Here is a 20,208-nt window from a genome sequence, read left to right on the forward strand (position 1 = left end):
CATCATAGGACACTTTCGGTTAAGGGGAAATACACAAAGGTGGAGTTCACGAATTGAAGTTTCAATTCCTCCATTGCCTATGTTTATTTCTGCACTGCACCTACTGCAACAGTTTTGCTAATACCTTATCTGGAATATTTTGAAGACAAAGGCAGTATATGTCCAGTGCTTTGGGGGAGAACAACAACGACCAGAGAAAAAAAATATTACTTTTAATACTTTTCTAAACCGGAACAAATTTGAAGTGAGAACAGCAATAGGCACCGCCAGTTTCCAAACACTTTTTAACAAGCATGAAATCCTTCACAGACTTAGAGCTATTAGATTTTTTTTCTTAATAAGGAAAAGGAGAATATGATTTAGAGGACAATTTAAGAATACCTAAAGATAGAAAGTATACAGTATGCCCTCAAGGATATAGAATAAGAGAAAAACTATGCACAGAACTAAGCTGTACTGCAAAGATAAAGCAGGAAACAATAATCTCTTAAGTTTAACTTAGAGTACTTTATACACAACTATTTAAAGAAATTTACTATGTTTACTGTTTTACTACATACCTGTAACACACATTTCTACATACGTTCTCTGAAAGGTAACTATCTTCCACAATAAAATAGTTAGCACTTATTCTTTGTCCAAAATGATCCACAATAGCTTTGCATCTGTTAAAAAAACAAAAACCAAAAACAAACCAACCCCCCCCCCCCCCAAAAATAAGAAATTTAGATATAAGGTTAAAAAAGCATGCATAAGTTTTTGAAATTTAATTACACACATTTATCTTTCAAATAAGTTAGCTACTCATTTACTTGTGAACCCCTAAATAAGTCAACTGAAATTTTTACATGCAATGCCATTATAGATAATGAAATCAGAACATGAACAAATTGGTCACTTTATGAGGAAAACAAAATATAAGCTAACAACACTGGCATTTGATTGTACGTGAAAATGGCGTAAGTTTCTTACCTCATGATGCATGAAAAATAATACTGTGAATTATTTTGTAGGTGCTATTCTATCGCAGTGTTATTTTTCCCAGACAGTAAACTTATCTTTACCAAAGATAAGTTTATTTTGACAATAATATTTGACAAATTAAATGGCAAATTAACTTAAGAGATGTAAGGAAAAATCTCTGAGAAACACGGGCATCAGACTGTTCCAAGAGAACTTTTCTGAGCTTCTGTATTTGTGACAAAATATACTATTTATCGCTAAGTTACACACAAAAGGATTAACTAAGTCACATTGCCTTCAGAGCAACACAAACATTCTTGATAGATATTGTTTGTCTTTGAATATATACAAATTCTAACCCAAACACATATTAGTCTGCCTCAGGCAATACTTGAAAAAGTTTTTGAAAACAAGCAAAAAAATACCCCAAGACAAAAAAAAAAAAAGTCTTCCTGAACACAAGCAGGTCCAAACAAAATGAGAATAATTAAATGTTGAGACATTGCTACAAAAATTTTCAAAAGTCAAGTGGAACACAACAGACTCACACTCTTATAAATGGGACGGAATTGCAAGCCACAGGAAAGAAGCAATTCAGACAGCTTAAATGAGAACAGGATACAAATTTCAGATTTTAATGGGGAAAAATCTCTATGACAGAACAAATTTCAGACTTACATATGACATATACGAAACTAAATCATATATATCAGACAAGTAAAAAGGAGGCTGCATACAGATATTAACTAAAAAGAACCTCTACTGCTGATTCTTATGTGCCATGATCTGTGTTCTATTTAATTGTACATATTTTCCTCAAACTGAGACATTGCAAATGTTTTTAGAAACCCCTACAGGGTTAAAAAGCACCTATTGCAATGAATGCTTTTCCTATCGAAAGTGCAAGGAACATAGGTGCACTGTGATTTCTTTCCGTAGAGTTTGTTTTCATACCCTAAGAATCTTTAAGGCTTAATACTGATTTCTAAAACAAGATTTTAAGGTTTTCTGCAATATCAGAACATTTACAGTATAAATAAAGCAAGAAACTTAGCTTTACTTAACTTTCAGTTGGTGTATGAAATTTACCACATTTTTAAAAATTAAATTATTCTGAATCAATATCTTGATATTTCAGTTGATCTATAGATACAGGATTCAAACCAGTAAATTCCCTCACACACTTTTACACACACGCACATGGGAAAACATCAAAAGAAACAAAAGGATGCCCAAGACAGAGATCCCTTACAGATTTAAATGTGTTTTATCATGCCACAACATTATTCCTGTATCAGTAAAGATCTGACATGCAAGTTATGCCTTATGAATAAACAGCATTTCTGTAACTTCAAGTTATTCATTAGCTTCTGTGATCAAAACCATCTATAAAACTAGAGAAGATGAGAACTGAATCTCAATAAGTAATAGCAATCGGCTGCCACTAACTTTAGTAAACCAGTTGCTTCTGAGTCTGAAATTAGAATCAAAAAAGGGTGCACACAGTGCTTATTTATAAATATCTAAGAAGTTAATGACAATTAAGCACATTTTTATAACACTAACTTCTAATGCTGGTTTCATAGGAACCTCGATACTATATACATATACACATACCTATATTCAAATATATACCTACATTAAAAATCAACAGGTAACTTGAAAACAGTAATTAAAAGAAGTCTAATGGTACGAGCACTGTTTAACTTCAAACATGTAGTATTCTTCATACAGTTTCAATCACATTCTATTCAACATGTGTTTCACTCGTGATTTAAGAATTTTTTTCTTAACGTTAACCTAACTGATTTCATTTTCAAGTGCTCATTTGAATACTGCAAATAAACAAGGAAGCCAAGCTGCTACAGTTCATTTCTAATTATAACCTTTCTTATTGTTTATGAAACAATTTCCCCTGCCACCACCCTAAACATTATCTAAGGGGAAAGGTTGATTAAATGTCACATTGCATCGCTCAAAGCCAGCAAAAGCAACTACACACTTCTTATTTTCCTGCTAAGTGTTGTTTCCTTTCCTTTGTTCAGGAATAGCTATCAGGTCATACGTTTGATAAGATTTTAAACAGAAAAAGAGATAGGGCTTTTAATTTCGGTCTCCACTTTACTTCAAAGGATGATGCTGAGAAAATTTCTTTCAAATACTGCTTCCAAATATGGAAAACACTTATGCACTGACATTATCAGGTCTCTGTCATCTGATATGTGTTGGGACAATGAATCATGCAGAACCCTCCATTGACCTTCTTTCAATGTGTCTAGATAAAAGGATGAAAATTAGAATCCATCTCCTTGCAGTGCCACGAGTTATAAATGTACTTTATAGGGCTCATTATCCAAACTAATGGACTAAGGGCGACATCCTTGAAATGGACTTACCAGCACTGACAAAGCCAGTATGCAATATTTCAAGAAAGATATGTAAATTACTGTTTGCTATATCTTTTTATTACAGATGTGTAAATTTCCATTTATCACATCTTTTCCATTTTTGAGACAGGATTATGTAATTGGAAACATATGTAAAGTGTGATCAACATAAAACGTCTACCGTTATTATTAATGCATTCCATGTAATTTAAAATATTTTAAATTTTATCAGATGTACCCAAAAAGTGACCTACAATAAACATGGAGAAAATAAACAACAAAAAGAAAAATAATTATTATGCATACATTCAGTGTGCTTTTTCCTCAACCTAAAGAATACGATGTGGTTTTTATTTTCTAGCAGAGCATCAGAGTTGTATCAACATGGGATTTTCTGCATACATATTAAAAGAGCAGAACTAATCTGATACAATAAGTAAAAAATAGAAAATTTCAAGTGGATTACCAAAACCTTACAATAGGTACATCTAAAAAGTTTTTATACTTTCACACTGTCTTCCCTGAATCTTATTTTCATAAACTATAAAAGGGGCTATAGTAACACGATAAAAATAACTGTATAGTTGGGGATGAAATCAACTGTCGTCTGTATACAGCGTTATGGATAGTAAAAAAAGTAAAAAGCAATTCAACTAGATACTGAATGCGTTCCTCTCTTCTTGTGCTGGAGGGAATGTTAGCCATGTCTAGAAAGGAGTTGGAATAAACTTTGGTGATATTTAGGGACTTTAAACACAAAAAAATCAAGGCTGTAGCTCAAAGTATAAATTTTCCTTACATGCAGTAAAGCAAGTATATGAAAAACAGTGAAAAAATAACTGCACAAAGATCTTGAAGTCTAGAAGCCTACGGAAGATGCTTATAAAATAGTAATGAACACTGCACAATTTGATTAAATTTCTACTGTTGTGAGTTTAACCTATTTGTAACCAAGATAAGCTGTCTCTGAAACTACAGCCAGCTGTAGTGACAACGAGATACGAATTTGTCTATTACCGATTACTATTAATGGCCTGTTGACTCAAAAGCTCAGTGACTCATAAATACCCTCATTAACAATTTGATAGCTGATTTTTATTAGGCAAAACACTGAAGCCCAAAGTCAAGAGGCAATCAGAGCTAGGGCAGGAAGGGAATACACAGTAAGGAAAGAGGTAACATGAAGAAAAAGAAGGGAAAGGAAATAGTGATGATCTTGGCAATGAACTGGATAACTTGCTAAGTAACACTCCAAGGAAAGGACTTAGCAAGTCAAAGCAGTATTGCATTCAGGTGAGAGAAAAGAACATCAAGAGAAAAAAAAACTGAATGAAAACATATACCTGGGTCAAAAAACCTCAGCTTTTTGAATGACATTTTTGCTATGGTGAAGAGGATGTTTGAGAGTTTAAATTATTAGGGAAAAAAAGAGACTATTATATGATATTTCTTTCATTGCTGAAAATACTTTTTTAAAAACATATTTTGACATAGGCTGCATTATTTTCATCATCTCAAAGATGTCAGAAACTTCCCTTCCCTTCTATACATAGTTTTTTTGTTTACTTTTATTTTGATGTATAAATGCTACTTGGTAAAGTACTTCCTTTGAAACTACAGGAGACCTAAAATAAGAGGAGAGAAGCAAGCAGGCAGGCAGCTCCAAGAAAAAGGCAGGTGACTAGGCTTGGGAAGCTCAACGTGTTGTGCTGCTTCACATTCAGCAGCAGATAATGGCAATGACCAACATTTTTGGAATAATGAAAGTCTGGTAAAAATATTTCAGCAATTCTGCACCTCAAAAATCTATCCTTCGGTTTTCATTTAGTGAAAAATGGCATAAATGCACCACTACAGCAGCCTAATAGCCTAAAAAACCCACTTGAAACTTGTCTGGAACCCTGAGGAACCTACTAGATCCAAAACATAAAAGCAGGTTAAAGAAAAAGCAGCACTCCGCCTTTTTTAGAATACATATAACCTTAACATAGAAAACATTAATTTCAAAGGTCTTCAGAATGTGCAAGAGAAGCTGGAAACTGGGAAACCAGCATCACTGACCAGTTAAGATCTCCACAGAGTGGTGGTTGGAAGTTTTTAACAACTAGGAGCTTTGTTGCTCTGAAAGAGCTAGTTAACTACTTCGACGTTGTTGGAAAATAAAGCTCCCTATCAAAAAGTTCCAATATTACTGTTAAAACTCCTACAGTTTATGAAAGGGGCATAATTTCATTTGCATATGAATCAGGCATGTAAGCCAACACCACACATGACGAAATGCTATCACAGTTGCATCTCAAAGTCTAAACTAAGCAGTGAACTTCAAAAACTTATGGAACTGCCAAAGACAAAATCTGCTGTTTACAGAATTTCAGGAAAAACAGATGCTACTTGACCATATCATGACAAATCTACCTGCAAGTACCATACTCAAAGAATCAAATGTGCAGTGCAACTGGAAAGTAAACACATTACACTGATCATTGAACTACTAATTTTCCTAATAAAATGGTACTATGTATTTTCTAGCTTAATTTTCAAAACTTCCTACAGAACATTTTGAACTTTTCAATTACAGAAACTAAGTTGAAAACAGACTCTTTAAAGAGCCACAGTCTGCAGTTAGACTAATAACTGATAGAATGTATGTAACAGAAACCATGACAATTTACAGAGGTGTGAAAAATGCCACTATGGAAAAAACTGTGGGTTGATTTTTCTTAGTTTAACTTTAAACCCACCTACAGGCCTGGTATTGTCGTAAAAGAATTTATCCTAGGATAAGAGGGCAGCATAGTTTATGACAACAATCTACCTAAAAACTCATTAAAGTCTTTTCTCTTGGAGTGACATGCATTATCAGCAAAGATTAATCTGATGAGTCTTTAGGTGAGCTCCATTTTTAAAAATGCAATAACAGAGGGCTTTGTTGTCATCTGATGAAAATCAATTAGAGTAGGTAAGGCCACAAGGAAAACTAACATCACTCATCACCAGCCCCCCGGCAGCTGAAATGATTTGTCTTCCAAGCTTGGGTGATCAGGAGCTGTAGTAATATCACAGGAAAATTAATTTAGTTTCTATATTCTAGACCCACTTTCCTTGTTCTGGAGGACCTATACACAAATTACTTTTAATCAAGGTTGATGTGTTATTAATACCAAGGAGGATCTTTGAAGAATCATTTTTTTTTAAATTGACTTAACACATTTTTCATCTGTATTTTGTATATAAACAGAAGGTTACTTATATTACCCTTACCGTCCAGATTCTGTGTCCACTACAAGGCACTGCACAGAATGGCGAAGACAATAGATACCACCAAACACAGCACACATCCTAGAAACATGTTAAGAAAAAAATAAAGGTTACTCCTGCCATGACTAATTGTAATCAACATGACTGTGTCATAAGCAAGGCAAAGGACTGTGCATGTTGTAGTACATTGTCAACGACATGTCTTAATCTCTGAATCAGACAATCAAAAAACAATCAAAATAAAGCATGTCATTTAGTTTTTCTAAAAGATGTTAACTTTTTTTTGTATTAGCATTTATCTTATCCTCTAAATCGTTATATTATGGAAAGCACCTATTTACTGAAGATACACAGAATATCTACTGATATCCTGACCACACTACATTGCACATGGTGTATAGTAAGAATGTAAGAACACACGATAACCATACTGACCTCCTACTAGAATACTAAGTGTGATTCAGAAGTTATTTCTCTACTCTTACAAAACGTACAGTGGGAACTTCATTGACTACAAGCAGCTCCAATTTTGAAGGTATTGAGAAGTGCCCCAACAGAATGAAGACTTCTTACAATCTAAAGATGACCTCTTGGAAACAGCGATTCCTCCAAGTTCTGCCTATGTTATGATATAGTTGCTTAAGACACTCTGTGCATGGACTGATGATACAAAAAAATTCCTAAATGAAAAAGGAACCAGCTTCAGGTCAGTTTTTCAAAAGCTGAAGGATACCAAGCTCTTTAGCAGTCTTCCACTTACAAACAAAACCCAGCATCTAAACCAAAGAAAATGATGCTACCCAAACAGTAAGCCAATATTGCAACTCATCTGTTTTTGAGATTCAGAATGTCAAGAAATTAGATTATGACATTTAAATATGAGGGACTCCATGTGAAGTCAGCCCACTGCAAAATTTCATCACTAGCCAGGCTGTTTTGTCACCCCCTTAAAGATATCCCTGACTAGAACTCTTCACCAGATGAATCTGTCCTATGCACAAAGTCAGACCGCTCTCCCCTAAAGCTGCACAGTAAAAGTTCAGTTGGTCTGGTGACAACACGATCCCAGGTTAATCCCTGCAACCTAACTTCCTATATCTGCCAAAAGCCAGCCTTGATCTCTGGGGATTACTTTTCCGTTGATTTGATGGTAAATTAATTCACATGGTAATTAATCATGGTAAATTTATTCACAAAAAATGGAAGTTTAGTTTCTGCAAGTGATGCCTAAAATTAACCATGAATTAAGATAAACTGCAGTCAATTTTTTGTTTACAGTGCATTATTTCAGAAGCATTCTTATTATTATAATAATACAAAATGCAGAGGATGAAGTTCTCTAGAACATCTAGAACAGATGTGTCTGATACCTTACAATAAAATTTGAGGTTAGGACTGTTTGTCATGTCTGACCTATCTTGGGAATCTTTAACATATTTTTAAAAGAATTTATTTATTTAAGACTCCCCAGTGGTTCGTTGTCCTGGTTTAACTCCAGCTGGGAATTAAGCACCATACAGCTGCTCACGCACTCTGCCACCACGGGTGGGATGGAGGAGAGAATGGGAAGGGTAAAAGTGAGAAAACTCATGGGTTGAGATAAGAACAGTTTCATAATTGAAATAAAATTAAAAATGATGATGATGATGATAACAACGACAAAAAAAAAAAAGAAGATAACAGGAAGAGAGAAACAAACCCCAAGAAAAAACAAGTGATGCAAATGAAAAACAATTGACCATCGACCAATGCCCAGCTAGTCCCTGAGCAGTGATTGCCACCCACCCCAGCTAACCCCCTCCAGATTTATGTGCTGAGCATGACGTCATATGGTATGGAATATCCCTTGGGTCAGTTGGGGTCCGCTGTCCCAGCTGTGTCCCCTCACAACTTCTTGTGCATCCCCAGCCTCCTCGCTGGTGGAGTGGGGTGAGAAGCACAAAAGGCCTTGGCTCTGTGTAAGCACTGCTCAGCAGGAACGAAATCATCCCAGTGTTATCAACACTGTTTTCAGCACAAATCCAAACCATAGCCCTGTATCAGCTACTATGAAGCAAATTAACTCTCTCCCAGCCAAACCAGGACATTCATTCAGATCAATCAGCTATCCCTGACCTCTTCTCATGTATGCTGAAGAGAACAAATAATTTGCATATTGATAAAAACTGCATCTCCCTTTCTCAGAGAGAACCGTTCTATCAGAGACAACTGTCGAATGCTATCAAGTGACATTTGACAATTCTTCTGTTGTCCTATAAGTTAAATACACCTGTATTCTTCTTGTGATGCCTATTATTCAAAAGTAAATAGCCTCTTACAAGTAAATCATAAACCAGTCTGTAACACATTCAATATAGTGACACCTTGTTCCATTTTACCATACCGGAGAAGGAAACTGAGTTTTCTGAGTTCCTGCTATTCAGCTGAGCTTTGGTGTGACCCAGCCATTCAATGTTCAGCTCACAGATGAAAGACAGAGCTGAAACTGGGAGGGCATAAAAATTCGAAATTACACCTGACATTTCATTAACAGAGTCTGCCTAGGCACTGTATTTAAAATAAAGGTAGAGTTTACACTGTAATTTAACAGATTAGTGTGACTACATTTCCAATACTCGACTAGCATTAGCTAGGCATTAGACTAGCCAAAGCAAACAGTCAATAAGAGAAAGGCAAGCTGGTTGGTGGAACATAGTTCTCCCAGATTTCTGAGATAAAAGCAGGATTTTCCTGGTTTACAAACAGGTTTTGGTGGTTTTGTTTTGTTTTGGGCTTTTTGGGTTTTGTTTTGGTTTTGGGGGTTTTTTTTGGGGGTGTGTGCGCGTTTTTTTTTTTTGTTAAAGAGCTTTAGGTATCTGTTCATAGATGATGAACTTGAAAAGACAACTTTAATTTTGCAAACCTGACTTCCTGAAATGGAATCCATATTGACATTCAAAAGTCCCATTAGACAGTTCAAAGACAGTAGCACATCTCTTAAACTGCATGAATGACATAGCACAGCAAATGGCTGCAGTGTGTTACCAACTCACATCTCTTCTGAGTTGTACTCCAAAAGGCAGCAGTCTAAGGAAACATCAGCAGTATCACTTACTACTGGTTCAATCAGAATATCCAGCTCCCTAGAGATACCTCTTCTACCCACACAAAAGCAGGGAGAATATATACACCATGTTGAATCCCCACCTTGGTTGCCTGGAGATTGTTGGAGATGACACAAAGGTTAAACATCCACTGAAGAATTATTATAGAGCCTTGAGCTACAGTCTTATCTCTAATGTGCAATCAATGGCTTCTTGCCTGACAACGCATGTATTAAGATCTTTCAAACCAACTCAGATGAATTTATTTCATATGTTGTACAGAAGAACAGCACTATTAACCTAACTAGAACTGAGATTCTTTTGTTAAAAACTATAAATTGTTATTTTTTCTTTGATTTCAACCACAGTCAAGGGCTTTTTGATATATGCACTTTATTTTTCTAGTGTGCTTTGAAATAACTTTGCTGCTTGGCTGAGCAAAAATTTGAATTACTTATTTTCAGGAGTAGCCTGCTATCCAGTGGAGGACGACCTTTTTTCATAGTAGGCCAGCAGAAGACTCCTCTTTTTAAATGAAAATGGAAAGGAATTTTGATTGTGTTGTGTTAAACAATTACAAAGAGCCAAAATATCTATTAAAAAAGCCGAGCATGAAAAATGACATGATTAGGAAGAATTTGCCAAAATTGTTTAAATATAGAAATTGAAATATTAAACTAAATGGCATCCCAATAATTTATGACAAAGTAAAATCGTTGTGCTAACATTACTTTCATACAATAGGCTATTCAAGATGATTTGACTGTACTTCAAGTACAAGGCAACTCTTTGATACCATTAACCCTAAGTGACAGACATTTAAACTGATACTACTCTAATTAACTGGCAACTGCCTACACCAATAATTCAAGTTTTGCTGAAAGATAGCAACAACACTGTACTCAACTTCAACTTTGCCCTGGTGACATCAAATGATATTACAGCAAAATTAACAGTTGTGAAAATTTTTGGCCTGGTAGCCCTCCATCATACACAGCCTTTAAATGCCATTTCAGTTCTCATCGAGGCAGGAATCAGCAGTTATAATTTTTAATATGGCTGTGAAACAATAGGACATATTAAAAGCTGAATTTTTGACAGCACATTCGTGATGATTTATGAGTTTGTATATAATCTGATTATTCTATTAATTTTACTGATTACTGATTCAGCTAATACAGTGAAGGTCACTTACAAAATAAATCTTCATTACATTTCACAGAAAGTAACTGCCTCCAACTAGTTGTTTTCTTTAATTAAACACTAATGTAACAAGAGAGAAAATAGGCTTCAGGGTTGCTGCATCTGTTGCTACAAGAGGAGTTTACTGCTTTGATGTAATGTTCTCCGATATTAATTGAATAAAAATAGAATGTCTCTCCATCTGACATCTTGATTTTCAACGCAGAGAAACCATAAACACCCTTAAATTACAGACTTACCCTTAGTTCACTCTGAAACTATATAAAAGAATTGGAAAACCATATCACATAGTTTCACACAAAAGAGAGTAATTTTTATTTGTAGCATATAGTTTGTCTTCTGCTCTCTCAAATGCATGGAGTGATTAATTAAAAAATTGAGTATTTTTCTCCCCAACTGTACAGTCTTCTATAGCAAAAACTATTTACTTTGCTCCTTAAAGATGAATACTGCACGTACAGCACAGCAAGCTCTGGAGAAAGATCAAAGAAAAACATGCCAAGTGCTGAATTAATGAATTGTCCTCTTTCAATTTATTTTTACCCACAGAGAAAGCTGTGACCTGGTTCTTATGTTAAAGTCTGTTTCCTGAAAGGTCCCTAGAACTTCAGCAATACTTTCCTACAATATTGTTGTATGTTCTAAAAACATTAAAAAAGGAAAATACAGACAAATCAAACAAATAAAATGGCTATAGTTAAAAAAAATAGTTCATTTACCCAACACAGAGTTCCCATAAAAAAAGTCAAATGTCATTTTGTGCACCCACCTGGATGAAGAAAAAAAAAAAAATATAAACAGCAGCACCAAAGGAGCAAAAAAAAAAAAAAAAAAAGAAAAAAAAAGTAGCCCAGTCAAATGTCATTTTAAAACTAAGGAATCGCTCCTTTTTATTGTATGGGATTTAAACTGCTATATAAATATACATTCACCTGCTGTGAAGAGGTCTAGTAGAACATATAATATTTGACAGCAAAATAGGTAACGACAAAAACTGGTGTACTTGATTTTGTGTAGATCACAAAGCTCAAGAATCTGAGTAATACACCTACTTATCACTTACCCTAAGGTACATCAGACCTTCTGTGCACTTTTATCCATAATTACAAAATAGGAATGGTTTAAGTCTACTTCATCAGAATCTGGCAAGGATTATATTTATTGTTCATGATATCTGAATGGTCAAATCTGCACTGAAGTGCAACTATTTCAAGAGTTTTAATATTCCATGTTGTGCAAGTTTAGGGGTTTGGCAAGTTGATGCTGCCTTTTATGGGCTCAAGATTCCAATTCTGTTTTCTGAAACTCAAATGTTAGAAGACATTGCAATAAAAATCTTAGTTCATCATACATTTTTATGTTCCTAGACTTCCAGTCTTGCTTCATGCACGTGTAGATTTATTAAGCCGTTTCTAAAACCTGAGAAAGTTCTGTCGACAAAAATAAGACCACGTTCAAGCTCTGTTTCCACTTAAACTGTTAGTAAGCAACTGCAGTTTTAGCAAGCTTATTACTAATACAAGAGCCATGTTACTAATGACTCTTGTGGGAGAAGTTGTTTCGAGAGTTTAAGAGTGCTGGAAAAGTAGCTTAGTTGTATCCATTAATAAATACCTAAAATAAAAAAAGAGACCAGTTTATCTAATAATGCGCTTGAAAGTCATTAACACTACAGAAATTTTCTGTAATTATACACACTTGTTAGCTATCCTCTTGTCCAACTGTTCAACTATGAAACTAATTTCCCATCTTCCACATTTAAAATAACTAGAGAACAAAGATCCTCATTTCACTTAGAATAACTGCAGAAAAAAGTGGTAACACACATGTGCATCATGTTTTACAAAACCCTGCTTTGGAACAGCAACTGCTTAGCTTAAAGTCATTTCTGAAAGCAAAAGTCTACTAGTGTCTACAGTTAGTGCTGCACTTCAGAAGAGTTTCAGTTCAGCACCAACTTCATATGGGCTACATAAATGTGGCCAGTTCAGCCTCTGCATGCCTCAAGCATTACGTAGGCTGATCTGCTGCACATAGCTGCTGATTCGACAGATGTGACATTCTCTTTTCTGCTATATCCTTACTTTTTGCACAAGGAAAATTTGTAGAGGTAAGATTTGCTGGATTAGACCTGCAATTTGCAGAACATACAACCCACCCAACTTCAGTTTCTTGTAGGCTCCTACTGTTGGTGAATAAAAAAAAGGATGCTCACTTCATGACAGGTACACAGGGATGAGATACCCTTGAGAACAATCCTCTGTACAACAGGAAATAAAAGAACCTTTGCAGGAAATAAAAGAAATTTAGCATACAAGGATTTTGAAAGTGAAGTATTTTCTGTAAGATTAATCTGATTTCTTGGTTTATGAGAAAAGAAATTAAATGTGACAACCTACAACTGGGAACACTTAAGAGGGGGGGAAAAATACCTTTGCAAGAAGTAGATCTTCCAATGCTCATGGAAGAAGAAAAACCCAAGTTTGACCATGAACTCTTGACGACTAGATTACTCCAAGGTAACAGGTCTCTTGATCAAATAAATTAAAAAATAATCAGATTAGTATCAAATTTTAGATTTGCCCTCTTGAACACAACTGCTCTTTCCAGCAGAAGTGTTTTGTGGTGTTTTGTTTGTTTGTTGTGGGGGGTTTTTTGTTTTGTTTTTTTTTTTCTTTTAAATAAAGAGTCTGGGATTCAACCTTCTTAAATAAAGTGTTTAGAAAGAATGATAATTCGCTTTAAAGTTTACCAAATCAACCTAACAAGTTATTTACAAGAAAATCTCAGGAGGAGTGAAAATGTTTAAGATTTGAGGAAACAGTTATAAGTCACAAGGAATTATGAAAATTTATCAGTTATTAGTACAGCCAGAAAAAAATCATGTAAAACTATTAAGGGAAAAGTACTGTCACTTGTTGAAGCAAAAAGGGGTATTAATAAGTTCTGTTTTAGAATAAATTTATTGTGCTTCCGGAAACTGCAAAGTAAATCCAAACACAACAGATGACAACTGATATGACGAAATAGGCTACTGTCTTCTCAGCAAAAGTTCAAAATTTGAGGTAAAGAATTTGAGGCTAGGTCTAAAGTAAGTAGTTCCAGAGCCATGAAATTTTGTCAAGATTGTGAACGGTCATAATCACAATGTAAAAAGTGCTGTTTCTTAAAATAATGGCATTGTTAACCCTAAATAGTTTGTTCAACAAATTTACTCAGTACACTTGCATTTCACTTTACAAAATTATCTAAAATCAGACCTCAAAGCAAAGTTGGTGAAAATTAATTTGCACTGAAACTGCATGGTGTACCCTTGAGTTTTCAAGAGACCTGAACTAGAGGATAAGCCACGTTTTAACCATATTGAAGCTGTACTAGCATAGTTGCTTAAGAAAAGTTTACTAGAATTTGAAAGAAAAGCCACTTAATAGTGGCTTATTAAATGTAAGAATTAAATAAACATTTTTCAAGGATATTGCAAGTAACACTACTTTTTAGTGAATCTAGGTTAAGAATCATTCTCTGGGATGCTAAACTCAAGAAACAGATGATTTACATGAAAGTAAGGTGAGGATCCATCAGGCAACATATTCAACTATTTAACTAGCAAGTCTCCTAGAAATTATGGCTAAAGCATTGTGGAAATTTTAAGAAATTACTACACAGCTGGAGAAAAAAAAAAAGAAAAAAATTCTGTGGTTTCTGTACTACTGCGATGGCAGTTAACTACAAACACACTCTGAAGACTAATCTCTACAGAAGGTGGAACTATGAGACCCGCCTGGGTCTAAGTTCTATCAACCTTGTAAGAGAAGAAGCTGTTCCTTGCACAAGGTCATTAAGCTGCAATTATACAACAGTTCTGCCCTCAAAGAGGAGGTTGGGAGATGAGGACCGTAGGGCAGAGACACAGAAAACGAGTGACTAGAAACCAGTCACTAAGCATTAGCTCATCTACAAAATCCATTTATGTGTTCTCTGCCTCCAGAAAAGACATAAAAATTCAAGTTATCTTAATCCTCAATGAAATTCAAGGACTATTTTACTAATTCAGTAATGTTTTGGAAGCTACCTTTCTCTGTCTTCTAGTTTAATGAAATAGGACTCTGCTAAACTACATTTACATCCTAGATTTGCTCCAATAATAAACTTTCATGTCATTTCCATAGGTCTTCTGATAATGCTGTAACATATTTGTATGTCTGAGTCGTAATTCTCACGAAGAATATAAGCCAGAATCTGCACACCCCCACACAAGCAGAGAGCAATTTACTTAAGAGACTGTTAAGAGATAATACCGAATAATATATTAGATGTATTTCCTTCATATTGTGTCTTATTAAAGCAAACAATTACTGAAACATCATCTCATTACAGCATTTGTATTTTGCACTTTTAAGTTCCAAATGTGTTTGTAAAATGAAGCAAGAAGATCAAGAATAAGACAATGGAAGCTATTTTCAGCCTTCTTTAATATGTAACGTTACATTTATTTTTCCTATAGCAGAGGGTATATTCTAACTCCTATAATACAATTTCTTGACTGAAAACTTTTCCATGTCTAGTTAGGGATTTGAAATTGATATGCTCTGACAATATTTGTATTATTCAGGGCATCCCATATGATATATTCTAATGGTTGAAGGCCTTTACGAGGTCTAAACTTCTGAAGAACACTATCCCTAGTCAGTGAAATAATAAGAAGCAGAAAAGCACTCATATCTGTAGATAAGTTTTTAAACAAAGAACTGACAAGCACCTCACTGAGGAGAAAGATAAAATCTAAAATGGGAAGGTATTTTCAAAGTTTCATACACTTAGAATGCATTTCACAACAAAGGTTATTTCCAAATTAAAAGTCTTTTCCTGTCAAATTCTGAGAAATAATGTGGGCAAGGACACAAAAGCATTCCATAGCTTTATTAACGACAATGCTCACTGATCTGTGAATAACTTGAAAAAAAATGAAGATTATTGAGTTACTTTACCAATCTATCCATCCATCACTAGTGAACAGGTCTCAGAATGATGGATTATCTCACTTCCCTGATGTTTATCCCAAGAAAGAGTTTCTCCTTAGAGGGAAAAACAAACAACTGATCCTACAAACAATGATGCTAACTACCCTTGCCCATTTTGCATTCATCTGTCAACAAAGTGAGGAGAAATATATTTAAGTTTGTTTTTAAAAGCCAAACTACATCAAAAGTTTTATTATTTGGCTGAAATGCAAGTGAAAACAATTCAGAAGAAAGCAGCATTGCAGCTAGTCGCACTATTCAGTATTTTAGTAAAAACCAAGTAATACTGACAAGTCATCAGTAGTTTCAAAATAAATTTTCAGGTCCAAAGAAATGAAATAATCTTAAGTGATAAGAGATCTATAAATATGAAAATTATGTATTTTGAAATGTAAGACTGAACTCTCAGATATACCCTATGTTTTTTTAAATCACTTGATTCTTTCACACTTGCACAGAATTGCACACGTCATATCTGATCGTCACAAGGAATTAACACTGAATTTCTCATTAACATGCCAAATCATACAATTAACATACAGAAAAGTTAAACATATTGCTTCCATGTAGAGACATAATACTCATGCATAGATTCAAATGAAAAAGATGTTGCACCAAATTTTTAAAATATCGACTCTAAGTGCTTATTACAGTCAGGTCTCCTAAAGTCCAGTCTTGATTTCAGAATACTAAAACCTTCCTAGAAATTAACAGGGAATAATTGGAAATGTTAAAGTACCTGAGACTACCTCAGAAGCTTCGACATTTATAGCAGATAATAGCTCAAATGTAAGGGTAAAAACTGATTATTCGTTTTTGAAATATATACAGAAACCTTCCAAATCAATCACACAATCCGTCATATCTCAGCCTGGACTCTTAATCTTCTTGTAAATATAGGGATTGAAAGAGATGAACCATCTTAATCAAATCTTTCCTCCATCACAAAATTACTACTGTCAGTGGCACTGACACAAAAATGACTAATTTCAGCCAGAATCTGTAACAACTACTAAAAAAAGGTTACATTGTCCAGCAAATACATACACGACATGAAAAGTTCAAAGGCTATTTATAGGAAATGCAAGTCATTACCTGACTACCCATAAAAGTCAGTGAATCACTAATTACCATGGCAAAACAGCCGAAGATGTTCTACCACCTCAGCACCTATTACCGTGACCATATCTGTCAATTTTTGGATGATTCTTTGCTAACAGAAAGAAGACACGATGTGTCATCCCCTGGAACCTCTATGAGATGACAGATGGTGAGGAAAAAACCACACTACTACTGCTCAAAAAGTCTTGTTTCCATTTGGATGCTCCTATTTGCAAGAGTCCAGAAAAAAGAATCTGAAACCGAACTGAAACTACACACAGTCTCCCCCAAAATTCAGTGTTCACAAAGAAATCACTGAGAAAAATCAACAGAAGTGAGGCCACAACCTACAACTGACTTCTCAGCTGTCATTCAGTAAACACTGCTAGTGGGTGAAGAGAATCACAACTGAAAGACTTCCTCTCAAAGGAAAACTGAAAATAACAGGCATATTTCACTGAAGTGAATTGTGAGAGTGAACTATATGAAACAATATTTGTAAATTGCACTTCCAAACACTCCTCAAAGCCATATAAACCTTCAAAAGTTTTTGCTTCTGAAAAAGTGGAAGGAAAGAAAGGAGTTTCAAGTTGCAAAAGAGGGATTTTATGCAACATGCAAAAGCAAGTATGTCCTCATACTTGACAACTATTTCCGATTTTTAGGTCAAATTTCTCCCCCCCCCCGCCCTTACAAAGGAAAATCTGGAAGCTGACAATTTTAACATCAACCTCCTACATCAGAAAATATTTGGCGTATTTCCTAATGATTTTTAAAAATAGAAAACAAAGTCAAAATCACACTAAATATTCTAAATGTTGTATCACTAAGACTTTACAGTTTACAATGATGCCCAATTACAGTTTTTCTTTAGTGACATTTTTTCAAGAAAATGAAAGCTGTATTACAGATTTGCAACGAACATATTAACAGCAAACTGCAAAGCATATATTGATTTCCCTACCTGCCTTACATATTGAAGTTTACTATACCTAATGTAAAGGCTTGCTTTGATTTTCCTCAGGAATGAGATATCGGTACATTTATTTTTACTAAGCACAATACTACTAGTACCTCATTGGAAAGGAAGAGACATAATGGTTTCATACTAAGAAGTTTGAACCAAAGGAAGCTGTTATACAGGCCAGTAAAGTTTTGCTGCTTGTCAGCTCAGAATAGCATGAGGCTTCCAATGACCTTCCTTGTACCACGACTCCAATTTATGGAGATAGAATTCTCACATCTGTACCTCGACATATTGGGAGGTACATTACAGTGATATAAAAGTTTAATTTTCTCTCCTAAACCATACCTGTTTAAACCAATAAAGAACTAACACCGCTTTTACTCACTGAAGTGTCGTCAGTAGTTATAAAACGTTGTACTGTTTATGCAGAATTCATTTAGAATGCAAGGATGTGACTTACAAATGTCTTTGACTCATTCACATAAATATGCATGCATGCCATTTATAACAGTAGCCTTGATGAGAACACATAGTGTAACTGGCTGCAAGAAACGCTTAAGAGGTTTACATTAAAACAGAATATAGAACGGTGGTTAGAAATCACAGAACAGGTGACACCTTAATCTGATAACCTGGTGATAAAAACTGTAAGGTATGATGTATAGGTTGGGGCATTACCACTTCACTATACAGTCTGAACAGTATTCTTCGGATACTGCTCAGTTTTCGCAAGACATAATACCCAAGACAGACCACATATAAAAATTGCGATTAATCTCCCAAAAAACTGTGATTGCCTGCTAAATTGTTCACTTAAAACCAAAGACATTTAGACTTTAATTTGTATTAGGAATGTTTGTATTACAAACACTCTAAAGTATAATTACTTCTTGGTTTGACAGAGCAATTTGCTTCGATATTAAAATATTGTCCTTATTGTAAGACAATTTAGCAAAAAACCCTAAAATGCAGCAATCAATGGACATAAATAGAAAGTTCAGGCCATCTGAAGAATTCCTGTGATCACAGAATAATTTTCTGATACGAATATTTGTAAGACTTCTAGACACCACTATTGCTAACTCTTGAAATATATTGATGTTACAGATCAGAAAATTGCACGTGCTGGCTATTAACAAAATAAAGTCAAAGGGCTTTCAAGAATGCAAGAAAAAATACACTGAGAAGAACCTACAGTGGAAAAAATGGAACTAAAATTCTAATTTCAATTTTAATTATTAAATCTACTTTTTTTTTTCCAAGGATTTGAAGCAAAAGGAGGTCTAACTGCAGAACTTGTGTTACTATAATGGCTCTGATAATATCGTCCACCAACAAAGAACAGACTGAGAACAACAAAGCTGAGACTTTGCACCGATATTTAAATGAATGATATACAAATATATAACTCAGACAACAAAATGGCCTTACCATGCAATACTGCTTTTTTTAAAGTACAGCTAATGTTTACTTCAGACCTTCAGTTTACCACATTAAAAACCCACACAGAGCAGATGGAAAGGCTGTTTGCCAGCAAAAGAAAAGATTAAAAAAACTCCCTCAGCCTTTTAAAAGCTAGTTGAACTGTTGGAAACAACTGAAAATTAAAACTGCCTACCCTTTGCACATGTATTCTTTGTTTTAATTACTTTCTAGGGCTCAAGTAGTGGTGAACACATGGCTGCTGTTTAAGATGTTAAGAAATGTAACACTGCAGTCTCTATACGGCTCGCTGTAACAGGGTTTCATGGTATCTTGTCTGCTGTTCAAGTCATAGGTGGAAGTTTGTCGTCTATATAGATCTACAAAATGATGCCAAATGAATAAGGATGTGATTTCACATCAGTTGCATTGTTTGCGTAAGCCTGTGATGTAATAAAGTTGAAAGAATTACATATTTTTTTTATTTAATAATAAACTGGACACGTGGCACAATTTTGCTTCTTTAAGAAAAATCCAGTTCATTATTAGATATCTACCTATGAACGGCAAATGCACTCTCAGCATTAATTGGTAACACACATTGAAAGCATATCTCTTCCTGTAACTTCAGGAAGAGTAAACCACAAATTTTCTCAACCTACCAAAATGCACTGTCATCCTTTTGGACAGACATCACTCCAAGTCTCCTCTGTCAGTTTTAAAAAGGGATAGTTACGTATGAGTTAAATTATCTCTTTCTCATTTCTTAGTATTTATTACCATAAGTAGCCACCACAACAGCC

At 34.7% G+C, this 20,208-nt stretch overlaps 1 protein-coding gene across 3 annotated transcripts in view; it reads right to left on the minus strand.

The window, feature by feature from the left end:
• Positions 1-20,208, minus strand: part of CHM (CHM Rab escort protein) — a 69,995-nt gene that overhangs the window by 16,815 nt on the left and 32,972 nt on the right. For all 3 annotated transcript variants that reach the window (XM_054839394.1, XM_054839392.1, XM_054839393.1), the window contains 2 exons: positions 6,612-6,689; positions 561-665 (listed from right to left, as the gene is read on the minus strand). In XM_054839394.1, the coding sequence (XP_054695369.1) occupies positions 561-665; positions 6,612-6,689 (183 nt within the window). The remainder of the gene's footprint in view (positions 1-560; positions 666-6,611; positions 6,690-20,208) is intronic.

The sequence above is a fragment of the Grus americana genome, chromosome 12 (assembly GCF_028858705.1).
Source record: "Grus americana isolate bGruAme1 chromosome 12, bGruAme1.mat, whole genome shotgun sequence".
In the NCBI taxonomy this organism is placed as follows: domain Eukaryota; kingdom Metazoa; phylum Chordata; class Aves; order Gruiformes; family Gruidae; genus Grus; species Grus americana.